The sequence below is a fragment of the Nyctibius grandis genome, chromosome 4 (assembly GCF_013368605.1).
Source record: "Nyctibius grandis isolate bNycGra1 chromosome 4, bNycGra1.pri, whole genome shotgun sequence".
Taxonomy (NCBI): domain Eukaryota; kingdom Metazoa; phylum Chordata; class Aves; order Nyctibiiformes; family Nyctibiidae; genus Nyctibius; species Nyctibius grandis.
In genome coordinates this window covers 29,262,353-29,277,598 of record NC_090661.1, presented here as the reverse complement: position 1 = coordinate 29,277,598, position 15,246 = coordinate 29,262,353, and the positions used below count along the sequence as shown (strand labels likewise).

General features: G+C 39.6%; 1 protein-coding gene across 1 annotated transcript; it reads left to right on the top strand.

The window, feature by feature from the left end:
- The first annotated feature begins 124 nt into the window (after nucleotides 1–124).
- Nucleotides 125–4,018, top strand: OIP5 (Opa interacting protein 5). Its single transcript, XM_068398331.1, has 5 exons — nucleotides 125–425; nucleotides 684–750; nucleotides 1,720–1,842; nucleotides 2,388–2,469; nucleotides 3,861–4,018. Exons 1-5 carry the CDS (start codon nucleotides 146–148, stop codon nucleotides 4,014–4,016), a joined length of 708 nt encoding a protein of 235 aa, XP_068254432.1. The 5' UTR covers nucleotides 125–145; the 3' UTR covers nucleotides 4,017–4,018.
- Nucleotides 4,019–15,246: the final 11,228 nt, after the last annotated feature.

Below are 15,246 nucleotides of genomic sequence, written 5' to 3'. Positions count from 1 at the left end.
TGACTCGGTGCGGCCCACTTCCCAATAGCCTCGGGCGATGACGATTGATGCATCTCTTGCCCAATAGCAACGCAGATCTGTGAAGACCGCTCCAATTGCAAGGCGGGGAAGGCGGGCGCCGCGCTCGAACGTGGGGCGGGAGAAGATGGCGGTGCGCCGGCAGCTGCAGGAGCTCTTCCAGGACCCGCGGCTCTGCGGAGCCATCACCGTGGAGCGGCCGCCATCGCCCTCCGCTGCCGCGTGGGTCTTGCGGCCGCCGTCTTCCTCACCACCGGCCGCAGGGCCGGCGTCGCCACCGCGGAGACAGGGGCCGCTGCCGGCGGACTGCGCCGTGTTCCATTGCCGCGGCTGCTGGACGGTGCTGGGGGACTCGCTGCACCTGTGCGCGCAGGAGGAGCGGCGGCTCGGCGTCCTCGTCTGCTTCAGTTAGTGCCCGCCTGGCGGCCTCGGGGCGGGGCTGGGCCCCACGGCGGGCGCGGGGGGCCGGGTCCGTGCTGCCCCTCCCCGCCCCCGGCGGGTCGCTGACCTTCCCCCGGCCCCGGGGGTCCGGGCTGGGCGTCGCCTGGGGTGTCGCGGGGCGGAGGGTGTGCCGCTGCCTTGCTCGCGTCTCGGGCCCGGCGGGGGCGGCCGGGGTGGGGTTGATCCGGGGGTCTCGGTTTCAGTGGGTCCCTCTTTCTCCTCAGAAGTCACAAACGATGTGGCCTGGGAGGATTCGCGCATGATCGGCCTCGAGGGAGCGCTCCTGGGATGGTGCGTAGCTCACCTCGTCCTTGCTGCGGGCATCGGGCCTGCGGGAACAGTCGCCACGGTGAATTGCGTGGGCAAAAGCGGGCTTCTGCGCAGCTGGGAGCCAGGAGCGGCTCTGGCTTGTGCGCTGGGGTTTCTTATGGGCTTGGTGAAGTCCAAAGTGCTTTGTGTACCCGTGCTTCATTATTTCGCACGGAGAAACCTTTTGTAGGTGTGTAGCTTTCATTTTTGTCAAAGTCAAAAGTTTTGCTGCTCTCACCTTTGCTGGTGGAGAGGAACGTTTGAGCAATGCAGTGAAAGACGGCCTAGCCTTTAGATCTCTTTCTTCTGCTTCTTCCCTAAAAGGTCTATTACCTAAATTAAAACATCTCTGGGGTTTTGTTTTTTTTTTTTAAGACTGAAAATTAATAACTTCTGCTGCTCTGTTCACAAGCTTACAGTTAGCAACACGTTTGATAACTCTGGGATTAGTCTGATGGGGGGGATGTAAATACCACTTAAAGACTTACAGAACCAGTAGTTTGTTTAAATGATATTCAAAGGCTATTTTACAAACTGTTAGGGCTGGGAACTTTTTAAGTACAAGACTTACTTTTTTTTTAACCCCCTCTCTCTCTTCATGAGGCAGTAGTCTGTTTTATCAGGAAGAAATGTCACATCTGTGACCTGGCGCAGGCATTGTTTTACCAGTTAAATAATGTTTGAGTAGTATAGCCTAAACCACTCTGTGATAATAAGACATGTATTTTCTTCCTTAATTGCAATTTCACTTATTAGAGAGATTATTTCTTGCACAACATGCCAACATTCATATGTCAACTTTGTATGTATTATTTCTTTAAGGAGAAAACATTATTATGTCTTGTTTTGGTGTCCTGATAGAACTGAAGATTTGATGTCCTCTGACAAGCATGTAGTATCCGTGATTTCAGAAGCTTCTGTTTAATAATGTTTTTCCCTTTCTCCTTTTAGTGCTTACAATGAATTATCCTGTCGGTCATGTGGCTCGATCGTGGGCTTCATTCTTTATTCTTCCTCTAGTGACCTGGCGTATCTCCGAGGCTTCTTCTGTTTCTTCAAGGACAGCATCCTCTGGTGAGTAGACTGTATTCTTATGGTCAATGATTTCATAGGAATTTGCAAGTTATTACAAAGGGTGTACAACTAATGTGCAGCTAACAAAAGCGGCTTTACTTTTGACTGAGTGCATTGATGTGGGATTTTAATATCCTCTGTGTTTAAATTGTTTGTGTTGGTGTGACTCCATTTGATTTGCCTTGCACTTTTTGAGTCTCTTCATGTAATGTCAAGGTTTAAATTTAGTTGTTTGCAATACTGAAAGCTCCTTCAGTTCCAGACTCACTTAGGTAATGTAAGGTATCAAAGTAGTTCCATGATAGATTGAGGACTTCACTGTGGAAACTGTAAATTACTTACAGTTGGTGATGAAAGGATCTTATGATTTCAAAGTAAAACCATTATGTTTTTAATTTTTTCATAATATATTGACTACTTTTGGCAACAACTTTGTATCTGCTTTAAAATCATCTTAAATAATTGTCTAAATAATGAATGTCATTATGGGGTTTCTAACTATTTTTCTTGTTTTTTTTTTTTCCCTTTCCCTTTTTTTTTTCCAGTTATCTCTTAAAAAATCAAATGATAATAGAAGCTTCTAAGGTGAATTTTCCTGCTGTGACCTTAAAGGAACAACTGCAGGAAGTAAGGTTTCTACACTAATTTGTATGGAAAATATTTTTTAAATGCTGATATCTTTGAATATTAATCCAAAAATATTGATACAATTACTTTTTTTTTAAGTGCATAAGATGGAGAAAATACTAACTTTTAACACAGTGACTGACTTAAATGTGTGAGACATGCAAAACATTTTCTAGAACCACTTATCTGCAAAACATATCCAGTTCTAGCTAATTTTCTGGCAAAATGTGTTATCTTTTTACCTCTACACTTTGAAAAGAAAAAAAAACAAAAATCATTTAGGTAGGCTTTGCCTAAGTATTACTACTTGTGTTGTCCCAAGAATTGATAAGTCACTGTTGAAAAATTTTTTAAAATAGCAGCTTGTTAATTTGAAAGGGATTCTAGCACAGTTGTATTTATGGCTATGTAAGTTAAAAACAGCGTGGCAGTATTTGCTTGTTGTTTCAGAGACAACCCTAGAACCTCCCTCTTTTTTTGGTGTTTAAATTGGATGTTCTTTTCCATAGCTTGGTTAGTTGCTAACTTAGTAAATTGTCTGTCCTGTAGCTCAAATAAAGTTACTGTGTGTAGGAGACAGACAGTGTATCCAGTATTTATGTGCCTGCTTGTTTCTTACTTTTTTTTAGTTTCTGTTCTAATCATGGAAACGCACCCGTGACATTTTTTAAGTTTTGTCCTCTTTAAAGTCATCTTCCAGTGTCTTATCATAGGATCAGAGTGTTTTTGTAGGTCAAGTGAGGCTAAAATGCAAAAATCTTATTCAGGAAAGACTTCTGAAGTTGAGGCGCGTTTTTCTGAAGTTAAAAAATGGTAGTACTTCATCGCAACCACAAATTATGTGACTGTGGAGAGTTTTCTTGTTGACTAGAACAAGTGCAAGAATCTGGTCTTTGCTTTTGAGACATAATGTCAGCAGGATTCTATTCTTGTGCTTTAGATGTGTGAACTTAAACCCCAGACTCTGGAAATGGCATTTTTGAGGGACTGTCCACATGTATTCCTAAGCAAATGATGAAACAGCCTGTCCAGATATTGTCAAAAAAGGCCTCTGGCTGTGTAAAAACTTGTCATGAGTTAACTAGGAAAGACTGGATTGATCGTAGTAAGGCTCCGGCAACTCTGTCTCCTTAAGTAGACTATTTCCATACATCTCTGAAAGGGCTTATGCTGGCACGCATTCCTCTCTCTCCTCTTTGTAGCACAGACCTCTGATTTGGGTGCCAGTTTTGGCTGTACTAGACATGCAGTGTAGAGATTAAAGCCCAGTATAATCTTCCATCTTGAAAGTCAACTGCTCTTTAGCCACTGAAAGTGGGGTGCAGATCATTCAAAGATCCAGTGTCAGGACATTTTTCTCTAGTTCTAATACTCTTATTTCTCTTTTCTAGCTGAAAGAAAAGCTTGTGGAGGCCCACATTCGCATAGATTTGCTGATGAATAAACTGGAGGAACTGGAACAAAAGAATAATCTGGCAGAAAGGCAAAGCTCTGCATCAGATGCAGTCGGCCTGCTGCCAGGATATACAATAGTCAGGGTCGACTAATAATATGCCATTTTCAAGAACTGCTGGAGTTGTTTCTGTATCTCTGCTGAGTTTGTTTAATACGGTGAAACAATTCACCAGAACAGGTTTGAGTGATGATCTGTCACTTTATCTGTGTATAGAAAGAACTGATGCTTAAGTGCATCCCTTCTATCTAAGGGGAACACTTGAAATATGACATACTGAAGCTATGCTTGGAAAAATGAATAGCTCGCCATGCAGCACATCACTCCCTGAGACAGTGTAACTATGACTTTGATTCTCTCTAATGATTGCAGGGGGAAAAACAGCCTTTCAAATACTAAAATCGTGTTTCTGGAACTATACAAACCATACTAACAAGACTATATTCAAGAGGAACTATTATAAATTGAAAGTTCTTACAGAGATTTAAAGTTCTCGTCCTACCTTTTCATGTAGATACAGCGTTAATGGCAACTAGCTGTTGGTCAAATGGCTCATTAGCTGCATCTGGTATGTAAGACACTGTCAAATGGCCTCCTGGTTAGTTCTTTTAGATTTGCTTGTGTATGTGGCCTGCAAAAGGAGCAAGCTACTATGTCATAGAAGCTGCACAGTGTGCTTAGTGCATGAATCTGGATGGCACAATGCTGGCTAGAGCACAAGGTTTTGGATTTCAAGTTCAAGGGCAACCCATGTGCCTGCCAAGTCCTCTGAAAGTGCAGCCCTGTGGCTGCACAGGACCGAGTCAAGTTCTGGCTGCTCCATGAAGCTTAGGCTGTGAGCAACTGCCTTTAATAGATGTGAGCCTTTCTTTCTGGGGCTGATGCTGTGAAACCAAGGAACGGTCTTTTCTCCTTCACTTCTGCTCAATCATGGAAACGTTGCTCTGCTGCAGTTGTGATGATCTGCCTGCTGCCACCAGTCAAAATGTTTCATAAAACAGTGACTTTGGCCAGTCAAAATGTTTCATAAAAAATACCTAATGGGTACTCATTGGCACTTCTGTTTTGAATGGGTTCTGCTTCTTTCCAAACATCTGGAAAGTAATTTGATGGAAGAACACTACTTACCCCTTGTTATTGGACAGAATATCTTTAATTCTTTTTAGTTGGAAGATTAAGGGTCTTTTCCTGTCCCTTTTGCTGCCTAAAAGGCTGATGTTGTAAACCTTCCATAAAGTTTAGTGGTTGTCTGTAGTAGTCTAGAGAGGATTGTATTTACTTGATCAATTTAATTCCAGTCATGCAATTTGTCATTCCCTTACTTCTACTTCCATATATGGCTGGGAGATTGCACTCCCCGTTGCTGCTGCTGCCAGTACTCCCTGTATTTCGTGGTCTTACTTGTTTTATTTGTAAAATAACTCTTGTAATGGGCTTGGAGCAGCGGGGACAAACCTCACTGCAAGGCACCTCAGAGGCATTAGGTGGGCAGCTGGTACTTATACTACTACTTGTGTTCACTGTGCTGCTTTTTTTATTAAGAGTTCTGGGTTGTCTCAGGTCGATCAGATTAAGCAATAACATAGAACATCAAACAGCCATTCTGCAGGGAGTAGGAGAGGCTCTGTCTGTTAAATTCTAGTACTATATGCTATCTACATTATTTTTATTGTTTGTTTTACAACTTTGACAGGCGTAAGTGCAAAAATGCAGTGCTTTTCAATGACAGCTAAATTCAGGATACCAAAGGTAACTACCTGAAGTAAATGTTACACCCTTAAGATGTTTCATTGCCTGTAATGATAAATGTTATCTTCTCTAAAATGAGCTCTATCCTGAACCCTTAACTGGAAGGCTGTTCTTAACAGTTGTCACTGTATATTCATGTAAGTTTGGACTTGCTGTATTTGATTACTTCATTATTAAGAAAAAAAGAAGTTTTTAAAGTTCTGTTGTGCAGTGACTGCTGCATTAGGTTTAAGGGCCTGTTGGTCTTTAACTGGGGTCTTTGTGACTACTCATTTCGTGCATCTCGGGAAAATGTTTTCTATTGCGTAACTTCACCTTTGTGTTACTTCTAAGTGACAGCACTTTTGTTGTTGCATCAGTCTACGAAACATGATTGATAACAAGACTGCTCACTTTTGCCCTTTCATTCTGGTTTCTGCACTGTTTTTTGCTATGTACTATACATCTATACTATACTGTGTATAATAGTGCTAAATTGTCTTGCTTCATTAGCTAAGTGTCTGCCCATAAAAGGAAAACAAAGCTGTCAGTTAGATTTTTTTAATATTATCTTTACAGTTGTAAAGAAGAAACTTTTTAAATTAAAAAAAAGCTAAAATTCAGAAATATATATTATGCAGATCACTGATATCATGTGAGTTATAAGCCACTTCTTTCCTTAGATTATGTTTGCAGAAAAAATATATCCAAAAAAACCCATCATGTTTATCTTGCTTAGGTCCTGGTTCATTCTGAAGCATTAAATGGTTCCTCATATTACATTACTTAGCATGAATTTAAACAAATGAGTATGTGCTAAGTAATAGCTGGTAAATTTTCAAACTACATTTCTCTAATCTTTGGAACTGGGAGGACCTCCGCTCTCTTGAGTCAAACTGTGGTCCCTTCGTGTGTCTATTTATCAAATGAATGTTTTTAATTGGCACTGACCACTGCTGTGAGTGTCAGCAGGTACCATCAGGCAGTACAGTGTTCTAAGTAAATTCTAAGAAGCAAGCCACCTTAATTTACAAAACGTAAAATAAATGCATTATCTTCAGTAATCTGAAATGAACATTTACTGAGATATCAACTTAAACCTATGGTGCATCTTGATTTAAGTGATGCTTATAAACTTTTATTCCTGAAAAATTCGGCTTTGATCCCACAGCCTGTCCCAGATTCAGATTTCTCTTAATCTACAATTGATCAGTGAATATTTGTTATTCTAGTGTAGAACCTAATCTTCTCTAACCAAGATTCTTGAGGGATGTGTTCTAGCTTTAAGTGCAGCCAGGGCCGGTCTGGCTTGGGAGGGGATGGATTTTCTATTTAAATGAATACCAACCACTTAGAAAGCAAGTCTCAAGGTCAGGCCTTCTTACCTAGCTAACTGGCAGTTGCCTTCTCTGGAATCTAGCCAAAACTAGAAAATGAAACAAATTAAGGTAGTTGAACAGGCTACTTAAGTAACAATCAAACACTGAATCGTCTATAAACTAGCATAAGGGTTAGCAATTCCCTAACAGGTTTTGGAAGCTTGTAGCAGGGTTGGGAGCCGTGGCTACTTCAGCACAGTCCTCGTGAGGTGGCACGTGCTGCTGCGTTGCAGCACTTTCCAAAACTGCTTTCAGCAGCACAACTGCAAGGAAAGTTGTGCCTCCCTGGCAGGCTGTGACATGCCAGTCACAGAAGGAATTTTTCAGAAATGTAGTAGCCAAAAACAATAAACAATCCACATGTATGAAACAGTTTTTCTGAGGGGCTTATTAAGCAATCTATACAAGGAACAGAAGCTTTCCGCTACCATTTAAAAACAACCCTTGAAGCTTTTATCTGATAAGTTGTTCATCTTAGTATAAGTGGAGTAAACGATTTTTCTTTAGGTTGCCTTCCAAGAAGTCAGAGGCATCTTGTGCCTGAAGTCTGCTGGAACAGCTAGACCCAAAGCAGATATCCAGCATATGTGAGTTTAGCTCAAATTACTCAGTTCTGACAAAGGCACAGCAAGTACAAACACATCTCAGAAGTGGCGTATACTGTATAGTAAGTTTGTTAACTTTTCTTCTGACAAATGACACATGCAGTTTTAGTGCATTCTCAGCCTGTGCTGCTTTATTGCTAAAAAATTTGTATACAGGTGCAGAGTTTCCAAGTTCATTTTAAACAGTTCCTCTTTACAGTGTCAAAAGAATAAAATCTTATCTTGAAATCCTCAAAGATGCATAGATATAAAAGCAAGCTGCCTTTGGAAAAACATCAGAATTTGCAGGGAGACATTCTTTCACTGTTACCATGTAAAACGTGTGCAATGGGAGTACATAGTTCCTAGAAACACCAATAATTTCCTCCACTAATCCATGTGAGCATGCCATCAGAAGTTCAGTATAAGAAGTATTTTCTAACCTGTTTTTTAAGTGCTAAGGTAATTTTAAAGAATCTATAACTAAATACTTCTCCTTTGCTGTTATATCATACTTTTCAAATGAGGATATCTTCACTGACATCCTAAAGTAGCTTATTCCTCAGGTTTTATATTGAAGGCAATAAGCATTAACAACAGATAACAACTGCTTACTCATCACACAAAAGAAAACATATTTAACAGGGTTTAAAACCATGCAGAGTGTTCTAAAGAGTACTTGCTAAGAATTAGGTGACCATGGTTAATCACTGAGCTAAACTTGTTTAACAAATTCCCTTTTTGCTTGAAGAAGTTGGCTCAAAGGATTTCATTTAGTCTAACTTCTGATACCATAAAGATAGTTTATCTTCTCTTATAATATTCCTATCTTCATTTGGCAATTCTTGCTATATCTAGAAAACAGCATTCATGAGAAAAAATGCAACCCCATTCTAAACCAAATCACGGTGCTTTATGGTTGGCTATGAAGTATGAACAGGAGTTGACACACAATTGCTTCCTCCAAGACACCTCCTTTCTATTTAAGAGGACTGAGCCTCTGTATGTGGAGGTGTGTTCTGCACAAGTTAAGCCCACCTACAAAATTAAGCTAAGCTGGAAATATGGAATTCTGCAGTAACAACCTAGTATTCTACATGTTTGAATGGAAGTTAAACTTGGAAAAGTATTAGTGACATACATAGTCCTATGCCACACATTCTACGTTATTTTCAAACTGCCAGCAGAAATTCACTGCATTATCCACTAAAAGACTTGGGAAATATTACAGAGAACACACTAAAAGTTTACAGAAAGATGGCACCCAAATTCCCTTTAATAAGTGAAATAAAGAAAAAACACTATTGCAACCTATGTTGCAGAAGACAAAGACCTTCAGTGATCAAATCTCATTTTCTGTTTTTAAAAATCTCTTTAAAGAACTTAAAAAATATACAAGATTATCAGTATTTTCAGGTTCATTCCTGCAGGTGCCATTATTGCTGGCTGGTACCAGTATGCTTCAGTACAGCTGCCTATGTGGCTAGAGAGTTACCTGAAAATAATGTCTATTAAAAAGCTATTCAACACCTGAAATACATGTACTGTGCTTATTAATTTCAGTCTTCTCCAAATAATTTCTCTCACCATACCCAAGCTTATTACCTACTGTCTGGCAAGTACTACCCTCAATTTGAGTCTGTTGTTGCCATTACTTTTTTTTTTTTGTCGCTTTGTGGGGTTTTTTTCACCCGTTGCTCCCCCCTGCACCTTGTAAGAAACTCTGCACCCTTTTCCTTGCTACAGCTGCAGCAGGTGAGAAACCTCATCTCGCCCCTAAACATGCTTAGTTCATGCCCTGTTTTTTACATGCTCAGGGCACTAATATGAACCAGGCAAGAGGTTATAAAGGTGAGTTCTTCTGATCCTGGTTCCTGATTTACAGTTTTGGTGCCATGCTTCTGTCCCTATTTATACATTCTGCCCCTTTCTCTACAGAGACAGCACATTCTCTACAGAAACAAAACTTGAGATTCAAAGCAGGAAGTTCAAGCTATTGGTATATTAATTCCTATTGCTTCATTATATATAAATGCATATCTCAATTTACTGGTAATAAACTAGTTACACTAGACATTTTGAATCATGCATAATTAGAATACTAGCTCTAAGATTTGGTTTGTGGGCCTGTGACGCTTTCCTTCATTTTATCGATGCAGTTCTTCATGCCTAACACATTACAAACTAGCAGTCTTTTATTTGACCTGCAAACACACTCATTTGGAGGGGAAGTGGAGGGAAGTGGACAGGATTTACATAGGACACACTAAACAGCAAGTTACCTTTTATCTTTAGCCTCAAATGTTGTAAAGTCTTAGGGAATCTGTTTATGTTATAACCTGGTACATAGGCTCAGAGACAGAAACACGCTCTACTTACATCATGAACACCGACACTTTCTCTAAAACTCAGGAGAAAGTGTAGAGCAGACTGAAAAGGAATAGGCATCAGAATCCATGGTTAGTGTTCTCCACTGCTAAACAAGACACCCTGGTTCGACTGCTGGCTTTTGTGTGCCAGTCAAAGCAGTACAGGGGCAAAATGCTGGATCATTCAGTAAAAGAAATCCAATAGAATCTAACTTGAACTGCCATTATGCAGCTCTGTACCTGAACAGCAAGCAGGATTATTAGTTTTGGAGGAAGACCAGACAGTTTCCCAGGGATGCAGGAAGCAGTTATTTCTAAGATTGGTTATCCATCAAAAACTGTTCTCCTCTTCTGTATTTTTCCTTCTCTGCCCAAAACCACATTGCCAGCTCTTGACAATGTAATCCTTATGCAAAGTGTCAGTGTCCTGAAGCTCAGTACAATTTCTTCTCACCCACTATCAAGGAGTCTTTGCAAGACTTTCTTTTTTGTCCTAAATTTGACAATTATCCTCAGTTGCAGAAGGTGCAATTCCTGAAGGTGCAATTCCCCAACACAAGTACTGGCTAGACCTTTTGCAGCAGCACTACTGGGTATGGAAACAGCATATACTTGTATTATCTAGTTTTAGTACTGCTAAAGGAGGCGTGTCAGTACAGGTCACTACACCTCTAACACGTCCACTTAGTTTTAGAAGCAGTGAAATCAAGGGAGCTAGAGCAAAAGACATGCCATAGCACAAGAGCTGAAAGGCAAAGGGGATCCCGTTTTGTTGCTGTGAATAGCTATTTTTAGTCTAGTGGCCCATAGAATAGATCACTGTAAAAAGTCTGAACTGGGAAGAATATGCAGAGAGCTTGCCTGGCTCCATCAGTCTTGATCTGCCCCACCTTTTCTGAATGAATAAACCCTTGAAGAATTCCATTCAGCCATAAAGTTCATACTTCTGAAGTATGAACATGACAGTGTTTCATTATTATTCCTTATTATGTAAGTGTGCTTGCTGACCATAGACCAGAATAAATTTATAATTTCTCTAATGTAATCAGATAACAATCAAATTAAGGTACCCTATGGCCAGCTTCCAATTTTATCAATAATTCAATAGCTGGAATTTAAGCTGATTACAACCTTCCAGATCAATTAGCTTTTCATACACATATTACACATTAGCCAACACTTAATTTAGACATCCTCATGCTTATCTTGGTTACTTTATACTGTAAAAATGCTCACAGCCCCCACAGTCCCATTATCAACTTTTGAAGAGCCAAAGGGCTTCACCTCCCTAATTTCAGAACATTACAAGCCTTCAGCTGTAAATTACAGTCCAAATTACTTCAGCTTTCTAGAAGAAATCCAGCCAGATAGATCCAAACCTCTGATGTAATAATTCTGTTCAGAATACAGTATTATCTGTTGGGCCCATATTGTCTCTACAGACTACATATCTGCACTGAAATCCATGTCAACTATGGACATTTTAGAACTCCTGCGGCTCTTTTTATGTAACCCTCTGATAGCAAATACTTTGCTGGGTGCAGAGGCTACAGCTGTAGATCAATAACCCTTTGTGTTACCAGAGCCTTCACAGTAGTTGCCTCTGCAAACTTCAGGCATCAACAGTAATCAATTATGGTCTGAAACAGTGTGTTTAGCAAGACTAAAATTATTTTTTGCTGCAAAGTAACATTTTTAGAATTTTACAATTGTGCTTGGGATGTACAAATGTTTTGCGTGTCAAGTGTTCTCTAATTTTCTACTTTTTATTTAAAGACCATCTCAGATTGGTCTTTTTAAAGAAAGAAAACAAAAGTGCTTCCCACAATAAAAGCTTCTAACTTCAGAATCAGGTTCTCTTCACAGTCCAATATTTGGAAGGGTTTTGTTTCTTCTCAGAGAAACAGAGCAAGTGCTAGACTACAAAAAAGAAAAAAATATAGGGAAACTTCAGCTATCCTTTCAAAAAGGACTGTCTGCCCTTCCCCCAGCACTCATTGACAGTGCTTCAGACATGTGACAGAGCTATTTTTTTTTTATTTGTCAGGTTCATTAACTAAGTATTCAAGTGCCAAATTCCCTCCAATGAGAGGAACATAAGAAGAATTCACTCATCTTCTCAGGAAGAGACTCTCCATGCAACTCCCTGCAGCACAGAGCACCACAAACTTATTTGGTTATTACCCACTTACTCTACTGTACAGTCTTGCTAATGCAAGTTATTTACTATCACATGCAAAACAGTTATTGCTACTAAAGTTCTATTTTCTTATTAAATCATCTTATGGCTTTGTTTGCATCAGGGATTCTTCCCCCTACATACTGTGCTATTTTGCATTCCAGTTTCAGAGGTATTTTTCAATTGATTCTCCCAAGCACTAAACTACTTTATTGAATGGTACAGCTACTTCCATTTAGAATTGAACCTAACTCTCAGCACAGGTAACCCAGAGCTCTGCTGTAAATGGCCCACCTGTCCAATTTTCTTGGAAATGTATTAGATGTAGAGGGTTGGTTGTTTGGGGTTTTTTTTTCACCCTGTTACATACATTACCTCTGCATGGATTACTGGTTTTGCACCAAAGTACATGCTGCTTAATTAATTATTTGAGAGATACATCGTATCAAAATTACGAAACCAAGATACCCACTCCCTCCCTCCCCCTAATGGCCATTTACAGGCAGATCTCAGGAAAAAAAGATGCAGTATCCTCTCTAAGTTGAAAGAGAATTTTGTTCTTCTAAAAGAGAGAAATGGGTGAAGAGCAACAGTGGCACCAAATAAAATACTTTTTCCTAGGAAATCAGAGGATGCCACCCACAGAGCATCTCAGGAATCATACCAGTCTCTTATTTGACCAGTCCAAGCTGCCCATTGAGTGCTAAATCATTTGGACTTCCCCTAGTCTAAACTTTCCTTCTGAAAAAAGCAGAGGGAGAGACAGAAATTACTAAAATTGAGCTTAGAGCTGGAAAGCAATACTGGAAGTTACCTAAAACACAGGATATTGAATTCTCAATAATACAGGGGTGGGGAATCTCTGATCCATAGGCTAGAGATAGCCTGCGGCACAGATACAGTCTGCAACGTTGTTTTTCAACAGCCCTTGACCTTATTATATTCTCTCTTATTATTACTAACATTAAGATGTATGTAAATGCAGGATCCACCAAAGGTGTTAGAAGATTCAATAGGACTTCAGCCAAAAAGGTTCCCCATTCCTGCAATAACGCATAGGTCTTCTACGCATAATTGGCAGATAGCATTTTGAAACCATTAACTTATTACATAATAAGGATAATTATTAACTAGTTATAACAATTATAGTCAGATGTGAAAAAAAATTACTTAATAGATTTTGTAAATGATCTTAAAGTAGCAGAGATGTGTACAAAATGCACACAAACTCCTTAGCATATTCATACTTTTCTGAGCATATCACAGGATGGGTAATAATAAAATTGAAAATGCTGCACACGGAAGAAAACACCTTTGACAAAGACTAAAAAGAAAAGAATCCCACTCACAGAGATGAGAATTCTCGATGAGTACATACACTAGCTTACTATTGCAGTTGGACAGATAGACTAAAAACAAAACATTAACTGTGATTCTATGAAGCCCATTAAGTGAATGCATTCTATTTCTAAAGATAGCGTTGCCTTGTCAAAGGGAGGATACTGCATGTTTAGACCATGTTTGTGATATTTCTATTGTATCCTTTCTCTTGTTAATTACATTATCATCACTGTTTATTAATAAATTTGTCACTCCGAAATTGTAAATATACTACTAGGCTCATGCACTGATCCTAACATGGCACTACAGTTTGCTACAAAGTACTAATGCTTATGGAACTATACACATCTCAAAATGGAAGACATTGGTGATTTTGTTGTTTTCAAACAACTTGTAACATCATTTTGTCCACAAGTATTAAAATATATATATGTATATATATATATATCATCTATTGCACATGCCCCTTGTTTTTTGTAATCTTTCACATGGGAAGATTTCCAACCAACACAGAGAAAAACTGGAGCAAGAAAAAGTAATTAGGCTGAGGCAGCATTTCCTCACACAGCAGTTTTATAAAGGTGCTAGCCGGAAAGGTATGGCAGTGGGGGTCTTCTGGGCATGCACTGTTGGAGTATTACTTCTGTGAAAGCCCCAGATCCTTAGCCCTACTAAAAATACTATGTTCTAAAATTAAACTTGAAAACTAATGTTGTTACATGGTCATGGATAGGAGTCAGGAAAGATCAGCAACTCTATTTTTTTGTTACAATGCAGGGTTACAAAATGTTGAGGGTTATTCCTATGGAAAAAGAAATCAAAAAGCTGAAAAGGTGTCTACTCTGTAGTCAGACAAATTCTTAGTTTTTGTAAATGTCCACAGAAAACAAAAATACCTTCCTGTCCCCCAAGTATTTTGCCTTCAAGCTATGCAAGAAACAACTGCTAGCTCTAACGTCAGAAGGGTAAGTATGGGCAGAAGGAAGAAAAGGAAATTCCAAGATCTAAAATCAGATCTTTCTTATACCAGATACCTCCCAACCCCTTATAACCCTATGATATTGACAGTATTTTCCATCATTTGAGAAGGATCCTGCTTCTACAGACATCTACATTAAATCCCATTGGTTTCAACATGAGAGGCCCCTAACAGGAAGTGTGCTTTTCTAGTTGCCTCCAATGCCAGAAAATTCAGACATATTTAGCAAAGAAAGCCTATGTTCTTAAAAGAAGTCAGGACAGGCTGGTGGTTGCCTCATCAAGATGAATGTAACTCTTGCCACACAGCTCATCACAATGCTACACACAATTGTAGTGCACCTCTCCGATCATTACAGTTAGCATTATTTTGTGTGTCTTGCCCGCCACTCTTTAGCTTACATGTCTGATCTTTTCTTCATGGAAACAAAAGAAAAATGGGTAAAGCTGTCATTAAATCTTATTGTTACAATGCAAGTCTAAACACAGACTTAACTCTGCTCTGAAGATTAGAATCAACGTTATTACTTGTCCTTACTCTGCTACGGAACTTGGTCCCATAAAATGTCACCACATTTTAAATATCAGAATGCTGCTCTTGCAATCTATCATTAAGGTTTAAAAAGGGTTTCAATTGTTGGCTTTTTTAGCCATTTTCAGGCTGTCTGGCTCTCTCCATCAGTTTTCTAAAAGGAAAACGAGAACAAAACAAGAAATCTAAAACACCCCCCCACCCCCCAACCATGCTATTATCTCCCAAAACCGG

Bases quoted from the DNA above. Each gene is read 5' to 3' on its own strand.
- OIP5 (XM_068398331.1), top strand. From the start codon at position 146: ATGGCGGTGCGCCGGCAGCTGCAGGAGCTCTTCCAGGACCCGCGGCTC. The intron at 751-1,719 runs GTGCGTAGCTCA...TTCTCCTTTTAG, and splicing joins GAGGGAGCGCTCCTGGGATG to TGCTTACAATGAATTATCCT. The intron at 1,843-2,387 runs GTGAGTAGACTG...TTTTTTTTCCAG, and splicing joins TTCAAGGACAGCATCCTCTG to TTATCTCTTAAAAAATCAAA.